General features: G+C 43.7%; 2 protein-coding genes across 2 annotated transcripts in view; one reads left to right on the top strand and one right to left on the bottom strand.

Moving 5' to 3' along the window:
• Window positions 1–15279, top strand: part of PEA15 (proliferation and apoptosis adaptor protein 15) — a 55611-nt gene extending 40332 nt beyond the window's left edge. Inside the window, exon 5 of the mRNA XM_033924985.1 lies at window positions 15139–15279. Coding sequence (XP_033780876.1) covers window positions 15139–15203 — 65 coding nt within the window. The 3' untranslated portion in view covers window positions 15204–15279. The remainder of the gene's footprint in view (window positions 1–15138) is intronic.
• DCAF8 (DDB1 and CUL4 associated factor 8) overlaps window positions 9665–20742 on the bottom strand; it is a 40117-nt gene continuing 29039 nt past the window's right edge. The window contains exons 11-14 of the mRNA XM_033924983.1: window positions 18393–18523; window positions 16754–16873; window positions 15195–15311; window positions 9665–13125 (exon numbers count right to left, since the gene is read on the bottom strand). Of these exons, the coding sequence (XP_033780874.1) occupies window positions 13009–13125; window positions 15195–15311; window positions 16754–16873; window positions 18393–18523 (485 nt within the window). The 3' untranslated portion in view covers window positions 9665–13008. The remainder of the gene's footprint in view (window positions 13126–15194; window positions 15312–16753; window positions 16874–18392; window positions 18524–20742) is intronic.

The following is a 20742-nucleotide window of genomic DNA, read 5'->3' as shown; positions in this document are numbered from 1 at the left end:
TATTATAAAGATGTGTATCAAGCAGCAAAGGGTGCGTTCCTGTGGCTGTTTGGTGTTAATTTATTGGAATTGCAAAGGAAGGGAAATGCCACTTTCGTCTTTTTGATGTGCAAAATAAACAATGCGGGAGAAATCTATTTTTCAAATATGAGGAAACAGAAATACAGGATTAAGTGCTGTAGAGAATGACACGGGGACAATTTTTCCCGTCCCCATGAGCTCTGTCATCTGCACAAGCCTCAAACACTTTAAAATCATGTGTTTGAGGCTTGTGTTAAGGCAGAGCTTACAGGACTGGGGCAGGGGATATTGAGTAGACTAGCTAATGGGCAGAGCTGCAAGTGAAATGCATTTCTCTTATAGTAGAAAGTATTTCTCCAACCGAGTATCACCCAGATCCATCCACTTTGCACTGGGATTACCCATTTCTTCCTGTTTTTATGCAAATACGAGAGTGGGCCGTCTGCTTGTAAGCCCAGTGTAAGGATGGACTTTCTGTTCTGGCTTTTCTTAGGGACATACTCTTAAGTCCGTGTATGCGATTGTGTGGCAGCGGGGCTAGATTTACTATCCCTGAAACTAAATGCAGCCAGTTGAAAACGACAAGGATTGAAGCCCCAAAGCCTGCATTCAAACCAACTAACCAGTCTGAGGACAGGAGTGCTAAATCCTACTGAACTAAACACTTGTTCTCTGATTTCTAGTGCTGCTCGATTCACAATTCAAATTGGTTCACCGATTCACTTCAGGTGAATCGATTCGAATCGATTCAAAACAAAACAAAAAAAAATTGGCTTCCGGATTCAGACCCTCCCCCCTCGCCCTCTAAAGCAGGAGCGGCAATCCTGCCTCCGACGTCAGAAGGGCGGGACCGCAGCAGAGGAAACAGCTCAAAGCACTTTGCAAAGACGCTGTAACCGCGATGTTCGCTGCAGGCTGAAACTATAAGGTAAACGGTGCAGGGAGGCCAGGGGGAACACAGAGGCCTTTCCGGGGGGGGGGGGGTGCACAGTCCTACAGGGGGGCAGGCCTTCAAGGGGGGGTTGCAGACCTTTAAGGGGGGACAGGCTTTCAAAGGGGGGAAAGGCCAGGGATGGTGGCATAGGCCTTCAGGTGGGATAGGCAGGCCTTCAGGGATGGGGGGACAGGCCTTCTGAGGTGGGGTGCAGGCCTTCAGCGAGGAACAGACCTTCAGGGGAGGGGGGCCCTGGTGTAGAAGTACACGGAGGGAGGGAGGGAGGGAAGGGGGTTCAAAGAGACGTGCATATGCTGGACTTTGGGGGGGGAATAATGGGTCTAAAAATAGAGGAAACTGGGATTTAGGGAGGGAAGGAACAGAAAGAGAGAGAAGTTGGACACAAGGGATGGTGTGGAGGGGGGGGGGGGTGGATAGAGATACTGGATAGGAGGGTAATTGGGAAAAGAAAGGGAGAGATGGTGGACCCTGGGATGGTGGGGAAGGAGGGAGAGATGCTGGATGAAAGGGTAGTTAAAAAAAGGTGGATCTGTGGATGGAGGCAAAAAAAAAGAAAGATGCCAGACCTCCGGGGGAGGGAAGGGGAGGGCAGAGATGGCAGATGGATGGTTAGCACGAAGAAAGAAGGAGACCCTGGCAAGCAAGTTATCAGAAGACAACCAGAGCCTGGGACCAACAAGATTTGAATAATGACCAGACAACAAAAGGTAGAAAAACGAATTTTATTTTCCATTTTGTGATTACAATATGTCAGATTTGAAATGTGTATCATGCCAGAGCTGGTGTTAGACCGCAAACGTGAGCTAGGATTTAATAGAGAGGAAAAGTATTTTTTGTTTGTTGATTTTGTTTACACCACAGTGCCAGTGTGGTTAGGAGAGGGCAAAGGGGGTGAAGAGGCTATAAAATAAACCCACCAATTGAATCGAATAACCAATTCAATAGGCTGAATCGAATCAAAATTTTTTTCCCTGAATCGGGCAGCACTACTGATTTCACATTGTTTCTTTTATTTTTGTTATGTTAAAGCTCAATATCTATTACCATTTGGATTCAGCTGAATAGTAAAATATGCTTTAAGATAAGCCATACTTGTCAATATAGGGTTCAGAAATAAGCTGATCCAGATCCCCCCACTTTGCCTCCAAGGTTGCATACATGGACTTGAACATAGAAATCAAAACATGGGATGGCATGGGATGATAATGAAAGCTGGATTACCCTACCCTTGATGATCAACAGCAGCGCCTCTCATTAAAGGCACTTGGCTGTTTAGTAATATCAGCACTTGTTAGTCGATTGCTTTCGGTCTTAAACAGTATACTAACGTCAGGCCATCAGAAGTGGAAATCCAGCCCTGGTTTCTATCATACCTTGATGCAGTTGGCAGGATATCCAGAATCACACTGTGTTGTGGTAGGAAGAAAAGTGACCCAACTTTTTGCTTAGTTTTTTATCTCCTGGCTCCTTGTCTAGCATTGTTCCCACAAACACCCAGGAGGCCAAACCTGCCCCCCCCAAAAAAAAAAAACCACCCCAACAACTATCACTACTGAACAAAAGTTTGGACTTCCCACTTATAATGACTTAGTGCAACATTATTCACTCCTAGTCTTCAAAGGCCAGGTTTTCAGGATACTCCTAATGAGTTATTAGTCATCTGATATACTGTACCACCTTTCACAGAAGATAACAGCAGTAGGCATGCAACTGTGATATATATATCTTGCAAACTTGGCCTGTTGACAGTCCTTGAGGACTGGGAGTGAATACTAGAGAGAGGTGGGTGAAAGCAAGATTACAGAGAGGAGTTTTGCCTTCTCCAATCTAATGACGTCAAACAACTGACAGAACATTAGTGATGGCATATCAGAGAGGACAGCAATGACCATCTGAATGTCTATTTTCTGCAGCTGTATTGTCCAGTGCCACATCATTGAAGGTCAGAACAAACCCCTTTGCAGAAAAGGGGCTCTTCTCGACTGCACTGACTAGGGGTTCACACAACTCCTGGTGGCTGCCCAGCAAATTTGCTACTCCTTTGACTCCTGATCACTTCAAACTTGACCTACTCTGGCTTACTTTAACAACTATGCTGTTAGAGGACTGACCACCTACAAGGTGTCCCATTTGCTTTCAGACCTGGTTCTGGTTCTGTTTCTGCAATCCAGTGGGCAAATTCTCTTCTAATATAACAGCATCTTTCATCAACCCATTAGGATAGTGATTCCTGCATTCTAACTGGCTGATGCCCAACAGCCCATTATCTTATTTCTGAGTTCATCAGAGAGAGATAAAATGTATATCATGTTGGCTCTAAAAGCATTTTTTTAAATTGCAGATATAGCAAAAGATTTATTTTAATTTACAATTTTAAAAAGCCCTGTACAATTTCTAGATGCAATGTAATATAGTATTTGTTTCCTGCCAACTCTTGATTTGGCTCAACATGAATAACAATACATGATAATAAGCACTTAAAAGAAATAAAAAATGGGAATGTTTCAGCAAATACCTTCTTAAATATATCAATCTTTAAGATTTTCCAAAAGTAATAATAAAAATTTATGGATCGGAGATCCTTTGGTAAATAACACCAAATTTGAACTATCTTAACACATAAGAACATAAGATTTGCCGCTGCTGGGTCAGACCAGTGGTCCATCGTGCCCTGCAGTCCTTAGGTCAAAGACCAGTGCCCTATTTGAGTATAGCCTTACTTGCGTATGTTCTTTTCCAGTAGGAACTTATCCAACCTTGCCTTGAATCCCTGAAGGGTGTTTTCTCCTATAACGGCCTCCGGAAGAGTGTTCCAAATTTCTACCACTCTGGGTGAAGAAGAACTTCCTTACGTTTGTACCGAATCTTTTCCCTTCTAACTTTAGCGAGTGCCCTCGTTCTCTTCACCTTGGAGAGGGTGAACAGTCTCTCTTTCTCTACTAAGTCAATTCCCTTCAATATCTTCAATGTTTCGATCATGTCCCCCCTCTCAGTCTTCTCTTTTCAAGGGAGAAGAGGCCCAGTTTCTCTAGTCTTTCATTGTATGGCAACTCCCCCAGTCCCTTAACCATTTTTGTTGCTCTTCTCTGGACCCTTTCGAGTAGTATTATGTCCTTTTTCATGTATGGTGACCAGTGTTGGACGCAGTATTCCAGGTGGGGACGTATCATGGCCTGGTATAATGGCATGATAACCTTTTCAGATCTGTTTGTGATCCCCTTCTTAATCATTCCTAGCATTCTGTTTGCCATTTTTGCTGCCACCGTGCATTGCGCGGATGGTTTCATTGACTTGTCTACAAGTACTCCCAAGTCTCTTTCCTGGGGGCTCTCTCCAAATATAGCACCGGACATCCTGTATTCGTGCATGATTTTTGTTACCGACATGCATCACCTTGTACTTATTCATGTTGAACTTCATTTGCCATTTCGCAGCCCATTCCTCGAGCGTATTTGTGTCTCTTTGTAGGTCTTATAAATATGATGAAGAGCACTGGCCCAAGCACTGAACCCTGCTTTTCCAGTCTGAGTATTGTCCATTCACCCCCACTCTGTTTCCTATCCACCAACCAGTTTTTAATCCACGTGAGTATATCACCCTCAATTTCATGGCTCGCAATTTTTCAAAATAGACGTTCATGCAGAACCTTGTCAAACGCCTTTTGAAAATCTAGTTATACGATGTCGACTGGGTCACCCTTGTCTATCTACCCATTTACTCCTTCTAATGCTTTCTTATAACAAACACTTGAAAATGAGAAAGAAAAAAAATAGGATTCTTCAACTTTAGAAAATCTGGGGTTAGCTGGAAATGAAAATAAGCCAATCAAATACTCTGGGCTGAAGCCATCAAATATTTTAAAGATCAGACATACTGACTTTTAAAAATGAGGCATGCCTGAAATGGCCACCAGTGTAGTCTGATCAGAAGTCTCTTATACTCGCCAGCATCAATGCCCCCCCCCCAGCTTTTTTTTTTTTTTTTTATTAGGATCCTGCATAGTTGCTGATCCTCCTTACTTGTTTCAAATTATGGACTGTCCAGCATGGTGCAGTGGCTAAAACAGTTCCTTATCTAATCTCTGAGCCGCTCTATGCCTAAAAAAGTTCAAAGAGACGTACAATTTGAGTTAAGGCAAATAGGTAGCGAGAGGGGAGGAAGGAGGGCAGATAGAGAGGGGAGTTAGCACAGCACTACACTGTTCTGTCACTTTGAATTCTTATTTTTTATTGAGGGAGGAGGAACAGATATTCTAGGAAGGTGATGTAACCCCCACCAGTGGAGATTTTTAAGAGCAGGTTATGGCCAGGTACAGCCAGATTTGTATGGAGATAGAGGTCAACCACATGATCACCTAAAACCCCTTCCAGCCTTCTCCAGTCTCATCTTCTGAATTAAAATCAAGAAGCTAATGAGCCACATCCAGCCAGTCTTTCAGGAACAAATGCAGGGGCCACAGCCCAAGGAGGAGCAGAGCAGAGCTGGTGATATTTTGCACTGATTATTACAGCGTTACAGTTCCCTCACAGTTTAAAGTGTATTTGAGTCTTTATTAAAAAGAAAAAATATATATATATTTAAAAATCTATTGTAAAGTTAAAACTACTTATGCTTTTGCCTTTCCATTCAAACCGAAATGTAAAAAGACTATTCAATGTGCTTTTAATTAAGTTTATTGTATTAAATGAAGTTACCAACTTATGTGTTTTAATTATATTAAAAACAAATTGTTACTATAACTTTTTCTCATCAGACTTCATAGGTGTTTGTCACTTTCTTTTTGCATACCAGAGATAAAATAAATACTAGCAGCCACTCGTGTGAGGATGGTCAACTGCATCTGCCATCACCATCCAGAATGAATTGTTCTAGGTCAGCATTGCCCATGCTAAGGAAACTGGGTTTGAGTCTTTGGCTCTATATAAAACTTGAACAAATGTTTTTCCATAAGCCAAACTTTATTGCAATAGGACTTCGTTGTTGGTGTGCGTGAGACATATACCATAGAGAATGACACGGGTCACCGCGACCACCGACCTTGTCCCCGCAGCATCCATACAAGCCTCAGTACTGCAATATTTAGCTTATTCCTTCCTTATAAATCAAAGTTCTGACTGCTGAACTAGAGAAAGAGATGTTCAGCTGGCAGGGCTTTGTTTATAAATTTTTATTAACACAATATACTACTTTATCCTAAAGCAAAAATAAAATAAGTATAAATTTTTTTTCTACCTTTGTTGTCTGGTTTCTGCTTTCCTCATCTTTTCCTCATTCAATTCCTTCCATCCACTGTCTGCCTTCTCTCTGCGTCTTCCATTTGCTCTGTTACTGTGCCTCTCCCTTCCATCTCGCCCTACCCCCCCCCAATTGGTCTGGTACCCATCTTCTTCCCTCTGCTCCCCTCATAGTCTCTTCCCCAGTTCCCTTCAGCTTCTGTTCCTCCCCTCCCCACCCCACCTTCCCCAGTTCCTTTCAGCGTCTATTCCTCCACACCCCACTTTCCACAGTTCTCTTCTGCATCTATTCCTCGCCACCCCACCTCTCCAGGTCCCTTCAGCATCTGTTCTTCTCCACCCCACCTTTCCTCCCTGCCTTTTGTGGCAGGCAATTTCTAAATTTGCTTCCTACGAGCAGCCGGAGCGTTGAAGTTGTGCTTGGCTGCAGGAAAGGTCGTCTCTGATGCAACTTCTGGTTGTGTCAGAGATGATCTTTATGGCAGCCACGCGATTTCAACGCTCCGGCTGCTTGTAGGAAGCAAATTTAGAGAAACTGCCTGCAGCGAAGGTAAGGGGCAGGGAGGGAGATGTTAAGGTGGTAGCAATCGGGTGGCAGCGATCAGGAGGGAGGAAGATGCTTGGGAAGCGGCAGAGGCAGGGCCATTCACCGCTCCACGGGGGCGGTGAACATTGTTTTCCCCACCACCACCGTTTCAGCGGCTTACTGCGGGTAACAGCCACCGTGTCATTCTCTACCATATCTCCTTTCTTTCCTCGCTCAAGCTGGCTAAGCCTAGAGATTGGTAAAAATATTTATGGATACTAGGCAGTAGTGATAGGCAGGGGATAGATTAGGGTCCACGATGGATCCAAGACGACCTTACCTGTTCCCTGTCCATGGTGGAAGCCTGTCATCACAACTCAAGTAAACTGGGAAGGAATAGAAAATAGAGTAGAAATGCCATGTCCTTAGTGTTCTTGATGGCCATCAACAGGTCAGGTTTTCAAGATATACCTCATGAATAAGATTTGCATACAGTAGAGGGAGTTGGATATACAAATCTTCTTCAAACATATTCATTAGCAATATCCTAAAATGTAACCTATTTCTAGCTCTCAAGGACTAGGATTGACTACCAAGGCCCTAGGCTAGTTGGAAATGAAGTCTCATGGCATCCAGACCTGTTCCCAACCGAGTTGAAAGCCATTACTACTTTCCCTCTTTAGAAGTTGGCTTGGGAACCAGACAGACACCAACTGAAGGCTTTGGAACCTCAGTGAAGAAACCAAAACTACAGGCTTGAAAACCTGAACTAAGAGACCCACCCGTGGCTGGTATTGCACAGCAATCAGGCGTGACCTCTACAGTGATTCAAATTCCTAAAACGAGTAGTGGCAATGCTACCATGAACCAACACAATCAAATATTTTCCTCATAAAAAATGCAAAACAGTTTATAACTTGAAGAGCTGACCATATTTCGATGTTAATGTATTACATTACTATGGAAACTTTCACGACCTTTGACACTTATTTTCAGGCACTGTTTGCTTGCGTTGAAAACCCCAACTTTTTCAGGGGGTCTGAAATATGCTCTTTCTACTAGAGTTAGTTTGAAAATGTTTCCAGAATATTCTTTTTTATAAATGCTGGTTAAAAATACCCAATTTTTGACATTTTTTGAAGAAAACACAAACTTTATGAAATTATAAAGTAACAATATTAGCTAATAAGTTGAAATTGTATATTTGAGAACAAAATCATGTCGCAAAATAAGACAGAATTTGACGGGGATAGCTTCATTATTACAGGAGCACAGTCCATTTTTTTTGGCCTACTTTAAGGCTTTTTACGTACCTCAGTTTCAAAAAATGAAAATCCAAATTAGTTCCATTGAATAGATGTAAAAAGTTGTATAAGATTGCCAAGTTTCATTGCTTTTGCTTCAATGGCCAAGGAAATATTTTGACTTTAAAGTTGCCATCATTATGAAGGGCTACTGTACATGGTCGTGGTATGGTATGGTTATCAAACAAAGAGCTATATCTCCACAAATATTCCACTGGCAGATCTTAAACTTTACCAAAGTTCGTTTGGATCATGTAAGATTCTGCATACAAAGTGTCATCAAAATCTATGATGGCGAGGTGGGGCACTTTTCTAAAATTAGACTACTTGATACGGAATGACCCCAATGGGAACTCCAGTAACTTTGAACATGAAGACATTACTGGCCAGACTTTACGGTAGGTATCCTGCAAATAACGGGATAGCTGGATATGCTGGAGTGAGCCTGGACAGGAACCTAGGACAGTACCAGGTGGACTTTACGTTCTAAGGCCCAGAATATCAAATAAAAAAGACAATTTATAATATGTATAACTAATGGACAGACTGGATGGACATTTCAGGTTTTACAATGTATAACTCTACAGATAATCTGTGAGATTCAGCCACTCTCACTCCAGTTCTTGGATCCTAAGACAAGTCACATAACCCTCTGTTGTCCCAGGTACAAAAAGCTTAGCCAATAGAGACAGAGAAAGTAACTGTTTATATCATAGTAACATGACGGCAGATAAAGGCCAAATGGCCCATCCACTATCTCCTCCTCTCCCTATTGGCTAAGGCTCTTTACACCTGCATTGTGAGGTTATAGAAACATGGCAGATAAAGGCCAAATGGCCCATCCAGTCTGTCCATCCACAGTAACCATCATCTCTTTCCCCCAAGAAATCCCATGTGCTTGTTTCTCACATTTTCTTGAATTCAGATGCAGTCTGTCTCCACCACCTCTACAAGGAGACTGTTTCACACATTTACCACTCTCTCTATAAAAAGAATTTCCTTAGATTACTCCTGAGTCTATCACCTCTTAAGTTCATCCTATGCCTTCTTATCTGGAGTTTTCCTGGTACAGACGGTGGAGACAAAGACAATTCAAGATATCATTGGACAGGCATGTGAGATCTCTTAGAGAGAGGAGGAGATAGTGGATGCTGCGGATGGGCCATTTGGCCTTCATCTGGTGTCATGTTTCTATGATATATACAGATACTTTCTCTGTCCCTAGTGGGTTCACAATCTAAGCTTTTTGTACCTAGGACAACTAAGGGTTAAGGTGCCTTGCCTAGGGTCCAGGAACTGGAGTGAGAATTATCCTGGTTCTCAGCCCAGTGCATTAACCATTAAGCTACTCCTCCATTCCACCGCATCAAATAAGCCACTTTGTTAGTGCCAGACAAAAGCAGTACATCAACTGCATTACCCTTTCTCTAGGCAGATAAATGTATTCTGTATCCATAGTCAGTGGCAATTAGGAATGAAGCTGCCCTCGCAGGGAGTACAATATTCAAACTTTGCTACCTTCTGAGTCATTCCAGTGAACAGGCCTTTTCATACTATGCCTATCCCTTTTGCAGGAGGCAGTTAGAAATACCATCTTCACCAAAACCAGTAGGCCACGATTTGACCCTTCTAAGACTTCATTCTTTTATTGAATTTATTTATATATATAATATATATATATCATTTTCAACTTTTAACCTTTCAACAGCATTTTAACTTGATAAACATCCAAACCATATAATTTTAAATTATATATACATACACATGAAAAGTGTATCTGTATAATCAGGCTTCTAAGCAAACAGCCGCTAGAAAAGCAATTTCACGGCTTTAAAAGAAAAAGAAAAAAAAAATGCTTTCCTAAAAGGATAAGGTTTTTTTCAGCAGCACTTCTCTTTTCTGAATGTTCTTCAGTCTTTGAAGGGCCCAAGGAAACATAAAAGGCAAGTGAAAATAAACAGTCCATGTAAAATTCAGCAACATTTTCTCCACTAGATTCAAGCTGGGAAGGGGTTAGTGCTGGGAAAAAAAAGGAAGACTAGAGAATGGGGGAGGGATCCTGGGAAGAAGAAAAACATCAGGAATCCCAAAAGTATGTATCACATTGTGAAAATAAGGTCTGGTCTGCCTCTTCTAGCTAATGGGTGCTCAGGTGGCTGCTTCAAAAATGTCATTTATTTTAGATTTATCTAAGGAAGTAACACACCATACTCAGAATGGGCTTGGCTCTGCAACTGAGACCAATACAAGCCATTTTTCAAGAAGGACGTTTTTAATTGTGCATTGCCCATGGTTGTAATCATAAATAATTTGCCCTTATTTAAATCCTTAATCTGCTCAAATATTAGCTTGCCTAGAGGTCTCATTGCTAGGAACAGAGACAAACTGAAAGAGAAAACTGAACCAGCAATAGCAAAATTTCCCTTCCAAGCCCTTAGAAAGATCAAAGGCAATACATTTTTGGTTTAGCGTTTTGTCTTTTGTACCCAATTTACTGCCCAAGAAGTGGGATCATTTCTGAAAGAAATCATCTGCAACCTCAAGAGGTATGAAGCTCTTTACAATTGGCTTCCATGTTTGAAAGAACATTTTCTTTTTTTTAATGAAGGATCTCAATGGTGGTAGGTTAAGGTGCAAATTTTCATACATAAATCTGGGAAATTCTTTAGCCCAACTCTACATGTGCTCATCCTTTGTACAGAAACATCTAGCATCTCTTCCAAGCTATGTCACAGCCACTGTAGTTCAGCCTGAGGCTCCCATGCCACAGCAGTCTCTCTACGGCCGCAGTCTGATCCATTCATGACCCAGAAGTCTTACAAACATTACAGGACGGCTCAGTCACAGCACTTATATGTTATGCTGCAGGAGAATCCCATCTGGGACAGGGGGGAGAGACTATGAAGGCAAGAATCAGAACCCTCCCCACTTACAGCCTCTGGAGGGAATCCCAGGTCCCAGCCACCAAATAAGGACTGCTACGGGCTGGCCTGTGTACTTGTGCTGGGTTTTGGAGGGAGCCACAGTCTCTACTACTTAGCCGGGGAGCTGAACGATAACAAAACCTCAAATTAGAGGGCTGCTTCAGCTGAAGATGCACAATATCTTCTGATTGAGATAGAAAGCTAAAGGAGGAGCAGGAAGCTGCTGGGCTGCCAAAAAACCACCAGAGCTATTTAAGGATGATGGAAAATGTTATCCATTTTGAAAACTCAGCATCCTGTTCATGTAGTAGCTCAATAAGCAGCAAGAACACTCTGCATTCATTATTGAACTCTTTTCAAGGCCATTCTCCTGCCGGGCCACTAGGCAGTGTCGCAAGCAGAGTGGCGGGCTCAGCAGCCTGAGCTGCTAATTACACAGCGCTTAATGCCAACCAGCAGGCCATCAAAAGAGCTCTGAAATTCTCCACTGCGTCCAACAGAAGACGCTGCACACAGCGTCTGAAAGAGCCAATGCGATACCACCATGCGAAGCACTACTTGCACTTTCACAGACCTTCGGATCATCCCTACCACCAGCATGTCTGAAATACACAGTATACCAAAACAGCTTTTGGGGGAGAATAAAGCATTTCAAGAAATCTAGCAGCTGTCGTGGGGAAATGAAATACTCGTAATATCCTTGCAAATTCAAAGAGCAAAACAGAAAGCACCAAAATCAACAGAAAATGCACACTCCCAAATGGAGGACACTTAGCCACCGATGGCAATCATTTTCCTAGCCAAAAATCTAATCCTTGAAAATTGGCTGAGGCGAGCAGGGCTCACCAACCTTTCTGCGGCTGCAGAAAGCATGTGACCCTCAAGCAGCACAGAACGACGACGACCTGGTCGTGAGTCACAGTTTGGGAAAACAATCCACAGTAATGGTCACAGGATAAAGTGACTCGGAACTAGCTCTGATTTTCACTTTGGACAGAATTATTTTGATGACCACGCAGAAAGGTTCTCCCTTATAAAGCAATCAAAAGCTACTTCTGACACATTAAAACCCTTAGGGCACATCCACAGAGTGGCAACTGCAGGGTTTGCTAGTTAAAATAGTGAAAATAGACTGCAAAATCTGGGGAGTGGCATCTGAAAATTGGTTCTTATTACTCAGCAGTAACTATTCGACTCTCCCATTTGATGCCAGCAAGTGGGTATGTAAAAACAAGTCTTCTTCCCTTTATGATCAGGTAAGCACAGACAGTGTTTCTCCACCCTTCTGAAAGGCGGGTGGAGAGGAGGGGGCATGATGCTTCTAGGGGAAGACTTTAAAGAAAAGCACTACAAAGTGATCTGAACACAGAACTGGAGCCAGAAGGAAAAGCAAAACAAATAATACACAACAAAAACCACACAAAAAATAAAACAAATGATATTGTTTCAGCAAAGGAACCAATGTAAACAAAGAAAGAAAAAGAAAGACCAAAAATGTTTCCATCGGATGCAAACTCAGACCAAGAAAGAACATCACCCCAAAACCATTTAAAATCTACCCTTGAATGAAGCTTTAGAGAGGAGGGGGATACAAATGGTAGCAGCATTCAAATGTCCCCCACCTCTAAAAAATAAACATTTCCTCTCCTACAAAAATAGCGCTCACTTCAAAGCAAAATGCCAGGGGATGAAACGGTTGCAGAAAGTCTTAACACGTTGTCGGTTTCTAGTCTTTCCTACCCTTCCTCCATAACTCTCTGTGCACACACATGCACCTCTCGCTCTTCATGTTCTGTTTTCACACTTTTCTAAAGCCGAAAAGAAAGAAAGTGCAATTTAGCTGAACAAATATCATCCAAGAAGTGGGAGAGAAGAAAAAGAAAAGGTTATAAGGAAGAGCAGGCCTTTTTTATGATGGGATATTTTTCCCCCTCAATTTTGATAAAAAGCTGCGATAATGTCTTTTCCATAAGTAAACTGGTCTCCTTCCTTCTCCCCTCTGTGGAGGGCAATTCAGGTGGTAGCTTGCGCTTCCTTGGCAGTCTCACGAAGGCATGCACTGTACCCGGTCTGGGCCTTCTTCATCGGCCGAGCTGTCAGAGGAACTGGGAGAGTCATCCGAGTCGGCTTCAGCAGCGCCTACACCGGGGTCTCTTCGACGCTGTGGGGAGATGGGAGGGAAAAGAAAAATAAGTCAGTTACAACATGGACCAGATGCTCCAAAGTGGGGAAGGAATGTAGCCGATTACGAGACTGGACACTTCTTAGTCACTTTGCAAACACAAACTTTTTGGTACCAGAAAGATTTAAAGTTTGGTTACACTAAAGCTAAAGGTGGAATTTTGGTAAGCGGTGAATTGGGTGCTCTACATGTGACAGAATGCTTTTACTCTGCCAGCCAAATGTGATTCGGGATAATTGGGACACTTTCTAACTCTGAAATACTGCTTTAAAAAGAACACGTTGGTGAGGGTGGGAAAACAAAACCACCATATTGGCAAGCAGTAAACATTTCAGTTTTGGAACTATGCAGCTGATTGAACTGTACTTCACCATGTGCACAAGGGTGATTCTCTATGTAAGCGTTTTCTAATTCTCCTGCTGTCAAAAAGATGGCAGCTTGACAGAGCTGAAAGCTGAGTAATACTACACCGAAAAAGAAGCGAGTGTTAAGACCTAGACTCAAAAAAGGGGTAACAGAAGGCCTGTGTGGGATGCTGGAATACTTAGGCTACATGAGCTGAAACATGAGAACCGCCCACGGGGTACTGGGAGGCAGACGGCAGGCACATCATGAGAGGTGCTGGGGATGGAGGAAGAGAGGTGTTTGGAAATCAGCTGTATGAGACACAGTAGACAAAGAGGTCAAGCTGAAGACCATGCTGCCATTATCACTAAGGATGGTCACTGCATGGATCTGCTTCAAAAAGCTACTCTTGTGCCCCCAAGGGCTATACTCAGATTCCCTCTGCTTTTTGCATCTACTCTCGAGGACCTCCTGAATTTCGTTTACAAAAACTATAACTCAAGACTGCTCAAGATGGTTAAATGCACCCAACAAATACATAACATTTAGAAGCAATTTACCATTAACAGGATTATGGAAACTGACAACCATCACCAAGTGTCAAGTTAAAGGCACTTTTCACCCACACACTTGAGGCACTTGCACAAATAAGCAAAGAAAATCCCGGGTAGTTTAGTAGCTGAAAATGTAAAGTACTAGGTTTGAAATTTTTTTTTTTTTCAAATCTTTATTCATTTTAATACATACATCAAGTGTTGCTCAAGTCCCACAATGTCAGATGGCCAATCAGATCAGTCAATATAGTAAGGCATCAAGCCACTTGCAGATGGCCAATCAGATCAGTCAATATAGTAAGGCATCAAGCCACTTACAGTGGAAAACCAGTTCTACAAAAGGCCATGACACGAGGACTGAAGCGGAAAGCTCAGAAGTATTGCCAGCAAATAGTCTGTGGAAAGGGAAGGGGTGCATAGAATGACCTTTCTAAGGAGGTGATGGAAGCAAAAATCAGTAACAGATTTTAAGAAAGCTCTATATTTGTTCCTAATAATGAAAAGTGTTACACTGTGGCTTGTCAGATTCATAAGAGACTTTCAAAGCAAAGGCCCTTCTATCTCATAAGAACAAATCAGAGCAGGATATCCATAATGAATATTCATTGTGGACACCCTGAAAACCTGACTGGCTGGGGAGCTCCCAGGACAGGTTTGGGAACCACTGGGTCAGTGGATGGTATCTTTTCAAAGTATATAACAACCAACCTAGCATTCTGTAACTATATTAGGGCAGTTCTCACATTTTTTTCTGTTCCATGCCTTTTTTTAAAAAACAAAAACATCTTAACTCTATTGTCTTTATACCTTTTGTTTGTTTCTGTCAGATTTACTAGGCCAGAACCTCCTTTTTCCCACCCCTGTTGAGTGGGGATCTTGGCTAGAAGGTTTGACAGAGGAGAACCCCCCCCCTCATTTGACTGAGCCCATAATGTCAGGGAGGAGAAATGATATCTGGGCAACTCGCAGAGTTAGGAAGGAGACGATTTTCACACCACTTACTGCATGCTTAAACTACTAATGTTGACCACCATCCCATTCCTATTCCCTTTTGCAACAATCACTGATCACATCATTTTATTTATTCCTTTAGTGCTTCTCAACGCCCAACAGAGTCAACCTAGATTCTGCAGCTGCCACTTTACCTACCCTGTGTGAACGCCTCTGTCTCAGGTGGTGCATGAGGAACCAAAGCATGTGGCCGTCAAAGAGATCAGTGTGTTGGAGGCTATCCTCATCTCGTTCCCTTTTGTTTTTCTTAATCACCTTAAAAAAAAAAAAAAAATAATCAAAAGGGAAAGCGTTTACTCTCTTTATGCTCTGTGACATTTCTGAAAGCAAGGCACCCCAGCCGCCAATAGGCAGAAGAGCAGCTGGGCAAGAGACTCCCTTTATCTAGAAGAAAATCATTATACGGCCATGAAGCAAACAATGACCTGGCTCACCAATACATCAAACCCAAGTCTGGTTTGGTAGAGCAATTAAGTAATATCAACTCTAAATAGCACAATGCTAGAATTTCATGGGCAGCCCTCGCTTTTTAAACCATCAGACCTGTTTTGCCACTGGAAAAGCTGGTATTCCGATTCCATAAACCATTTTCCTTACACTCCTCCCTCAATATTTGCGGGGGTTAGGGGCAGAGCCGGCCCGCGAATGTTGAAAATTACCAAATAACTTTTGGGCCGACTCTGACCCACCCCCGCCTTCCCAGACCTTACCTGGTAGTCTAGCGGTCTTTCGGGGCAGAAGCAAGCGATCTTCCTACGCTCCTGCCCCGTGCAGATCACTCATCCAAAATGGCTGCCATGAGTCTCGAGACGATGACGGGAACACACGGCAACCATTTTAGATGAGTGTAGGAAGATTGCTTGCTCCTGCCCTGAAAGACCGCTAGACCGCCAGGTAAGATCCGAGGAGGTCTGGGAAGCGGGAGGGAGGTGGGGTAATTCCGGTTTTAGGAAATTGCTAATAATCAAAATTGCGAGTCCTAAAACAGCGCATCGGGAGGGGAAAGTGTATTCACACAGATACTGGGGAGCCCCAAGGCCATATTGCAAACATACAAGGCTGCTCTGACTTTGCACCAGCTCTTTTCATGTCATGTTGTAAGGGGTACCAGGCAAAGAATACTGGGTTATGCCTGCTTCATTTAATGCGGATACACAGAGAAGTGATATTGAGGTTGAACAGAATCAAAGATGGCGCATCATTTACACAAGTGTTAATTTGAGGGAATGAACAAGGGGCTATGGCCAGGCTCCCAGAATCATGCTTTGCTAAAAGATGTGAGGTCAGAGCTGATAGCTTCTCAGTAGCACATTACTCCAAGGAGCAGCAACTGCTACCATATGCTACACGCTCTGCAAGCTTGGATGAGATGAGTGCCATCTGGAACGGGCGCGTTTACTCATGTACAGTGAATAATTCTTGTCCACCCACACACACATACAACTTCTTTTCAGGAACTTCTGGGATGAGTTTCTATACAGTTAAATGCAACTTACTAAAGCAAACATGTGGGCTGCCTTGCGACTTCAAGGTCACATTTACTCGGTATCCTGGTTACTCTGGATTCGGCCCCCCTAGACTGTTCACCACCCAGTGGTTCTAAGCAGCAAGCAACTATGACTCCAGAAGTAAGCGGGTGTGATCTACAGATGAGCCAAGTATACAATCGTAATCTAGGCTGTTGAAGGTAAACTCACATCTTTCAACCCTGAGAGTTCCGTTGGCATCTCTGCCGTAGGTGCCCAGATCTTTACATCATGGTCGAGCCCACTGGTCGCCAGAACAGGCAGGTGAGGGTGCGGCTCCAGGCAGTTCACCTGTAAGATGAATGCAGAAACATTCACGTCAGATTTTTTGTTCTGGACATGCTCACTAAAATTGCACCTTGAGAAAAAGTAAGCGACTGATGGTGCTGGAAATTATAAGGGAAATTCTATAAATGGTGCCTAAAGTTAGATGCCAGGAAGATCCATGTTAAACTAGTATTCTAGCAGAGGAGTGGCCTAGTGGTTAGAGCTATTGCCTCAGGAACATGAGGTTCTGAGTTTGATTCCCACTGCAGCTCCTTGTGACGAGACATTTCTGTGTCAAACTCAATGACATAAGGGGCCAAAATCTAAGTCATAGGCCAAATTTTTTATTAAGATACTTAGGGGTCCTTTGATTAAGGTATGCTAACCAATTTAGCCCCTTAGTCTTAGTAGAAGTCTAGGGTTACAACCTCTCCAACCCCACGCTGGCTCTGTGATGTAAGCAAAATAAATAAAAAAGACTTTTCCTCTCTTTTAGGTCCTAGTTCACACTTGCTGTCTAACATCAGCTCTGGCAGGATACACATTTCAAAAAACAAAAGGAATTGACCCCAAAATATCCACAAAGAAGGATACACATTTCAATCACAAAACAAAAAATACATTTTTTTTTCTACCTTTTCTTGTCTGGTCATTATTCAAGTCATGTTGTGGTTCCAGGCTCTGGTTGGCTTCTGATAACTTCCTTGAAAGGGGCTTCGTCTTTCTTCTTCCCTTCCCTCCCCCGGAGGTCTGGCATCTTTCCTTTTGGCCTGAGATTTAGCCCTCTGTTCCTTCCCTCCCGGCTTCCCGGTCTCACATTAAAGCAGCCTGCAGAGGATCGCCGGTCGGCTTTAGCGATCCTAGCAGGCTGCTGTTGGCCTCCGCAGCACATTTCCTCTACTGCAGTCCCACGACTCGTCTGACATATGGGACTGCGGCAGAGGAAACGTGCTGCGGAGGCCGACAGCAGCCTGCTAGGATCGCTAAAGCCGTCCGGCGATCCTCTGCAGGCAGCTTTAATGTGAGACCGGGAAGCCGGGATGGAGGGAGGGAAGGAACAGAGGGCCGAATTTCGGGCCTGAGTTTGACACCCCTGTGCTAGAGTGCGAGGCAAAACTTTCCTGCTAAAGTTAACATCACGTGATCAGGCATTTGTAAGAGGGGGAAAAAATCCCACTTCCCCATGGATCTCAGGGCCAAATTGCTCTAAAGTGTCACCAATAATTTTATAAAAGATAAATTTCGGGGGGGGGGGGAGGGGGGGAGAATTTCTTGTGCATATTAAACCAGAATCATCTTTATCTGCTTTAAGAGAGTATGTCTTTGCTTCAACCCAGACTAGTTTAGAAGAAGATGGATCTACTATGAATGCAACATCACTAACACACAGCCTACGACACCAAATTTGCAACAACACAGAGTGAAATGTGGGACTGGCCTTTGGTTTCCAACCATGCTGTGAACCTCACACAGGTCTCTAAGTCCAAAGCAGAGGCTGGTATTTATCAACAAATCAAAAAATACAGCCCCCCCAAACACTCACCACTCCCCCTTTATCGCCCTCCATGAACTGTACAATCTGGCAGGAAGCTTTGTCCCACATGAAGATGTGGCCACAATCACTGCCACTGACAACAAATTCACTCCGTGGACCGTAGAAATTGACACCTTTGACTGAAAAAGAAGGGTGATGGACAGCTCAAATTGCTTCAGTGCATTTTATGACAAGAAGAATTTCCTCAGGTTATATATTTCAATAAAATAATCTGCAGATCAAAGAACTTGTAATGCTTTTGACCCTCACCACACAACCTGGATCTTCTGTTACTGCTCTCTCCCTCAAGAAACCTTCCAAAAGATACATTTTAGTCTTACCTCTTAGGTTTGTTTTTTTGAGTCCTGCTAGACCAGTTCACACCAATGGATTATAATCCCCTGACCAGCAGATGGAAACCCCCCGCCCCCCAACATTTTCAGTGACATCACTGGTATAACAGCAGGTGCAGCTTGGAGTTAGTCAGCAAACATCTATCAAAGCCCAAAACAAAAATCACACCCACAGGTTCTCTGAAATCTCTGCTTAAAACATACTGAAAGAACATTAAGCAAAGCAAAGCTATAGAAGAGCTCTGGAAGAAATAGTTCAGGCATAGCAAGCCCCCAAACCATAAGTCGGGACGTCCAAGTCTTAGTCTTCCAGGTGGGATGGTGGACTGGTCTAGCAGGACTCGAGGAAAGGAAATGAATAGGTAAGACTACCTTTCAATTTCCTTATCTTCCAACTAGACCAGTCCACACCAGTGGGATGTACCCAAGACAAGGCTCCCTCATCACTGCCCTGCTAAAGGTGCCGTCACTTCTAGTCTAAAGATCCAATGCATCCAGATACAGCTGAAGTGGTCCTTAAGTGCCCATCCACCACCCAATTCTTAAGCCAAAGCTTGTAGTGAGTCCCCATAGCCAAAATGACAAGGGAACACACACAAGCCAAACCGTAGGGCAAATCAGCCAGATAGGCCTGGACTCTAACTGAATCATCACCCATAGAAGCATGAAAAGTTGTTTGATAAGCAGCTCCATCTGTTCGTTGTGGGGATCCTTAAAGGTGGTACCACTAGGAGAGTGGTTGTCTTCATCACCAGCATGATGAGCGAATCCACTATAGGGAGAGAAAGCAGTCACCAAAGGCCTGGAAGAGATGGCCCACCAGCTTGGAAACATGAAGGACCAATCTAGTGGACTCCCACTCCTTCAGAACCATTTTTAATAAGGCCCAATGGAGCAGGAAGGTCCTAATGGGTTTTCTGTAACTAGCAAGAATGGGATGCCCTCTCCTAGTCTCCACAGGGAGGGAGAGAGTGCCCGGTTCAATTGAAGCACTTCCGACACCTGATTGATAAGGGTGGATAGTTTCTCCTGCCTAAAAAGCTAGACCATAGGAGATTCCTTCTCTTCTGCTGGACTTCAAGTAGTGTAATCATGTAGGGACTCTGGCTCTAGGGCATCATTCTTCTAGGCAGTATCCAAATGGGGACAAGGATGGCAGATCTTCAAAGTCCTCACTGGGCAAGCTTGGGGGAGGAGGGAAGTTGGGAAGGGAGGACAGGCAAGACACCCTGAGGCTGAGAAGAAGAAAACAATGATCTGAAGAGGTACAGCTCCTTGGGGCCCCTCCAAGCAGTCAGAGCCCTACTTAGCCCCTTATATATAGCCACCATTTAGATGGGTCCCAGTTCTCAGGCTGGGCCCTCCCACCAATGGGTTCAGTACATAAGGGGCCCAAGGGTAGCTCTCTTGCACTCTCCAAAAGGTAAGACCCAGGACTACTTGCTCTCCCCAGGAGCCATGTAGCCAGGATTCAAAATGGCTGCCTCTCCTACGAAAATCTTTGTGGCCATAGTATACTGCCCCAACATCAGAATCTGCTCCCCAGATGCTGTGCAGCCCACAAAGAGCTCCTGGGAACTCTCGGAATCAGGCTCAGTCATCCCTGAAGGCCTAGCCCCATAATCGGGGCACGCTGAGCCAGCAGCTGTGGGGTGAGTGAGCTTCAGTGAAAAGGCAGAAAGACTCACTTGCCCTTAGCAGCGTCCAAAGGCGGGAAAACCCCCAAAGGGCTAAGGCAGCTATGTCCTCACTTCAGGGGAACATGGAGGGTCTGGCAATATCACTTTCACTCTTCTACTTTTTTTTGTAGAGATCTGTGGGGGGGGGGGGAAGAGGTGGATGGGGAACTGAAGGGGACCAGCCTCCACTTTTAAAGGCCTTTAAGTGCCCTGAGGTTAAAAAAAAAAAGGGGTGAAAAGCACTCTCACTCAGTCAGGGGATGGCCTGTGGATCAAACCATGGGGGAGAGATATAGCCAAGGCACTTAAGCAGCAAAGCACTAACCA

The sequence above is a fragment of the Geotrypetes seraphini genome, chromosome 16, assembly GCF_902459505.1.
Source record: "Geotrypetes seraphini chromosome 16, aGeoSer1.1, whole genome shotgun sequence".
Classification (NCBI taxonomy): domain Eukaryota; kingdom Metazoa; phylum Chordata; class Amphibia; order Gymnophiona; family Dermophiidae; genus Geotrypetes; species Geotrypetes seraphini.
This window is presented reverse-complemented; position numbering and strand designations above follow the sequence as displayed.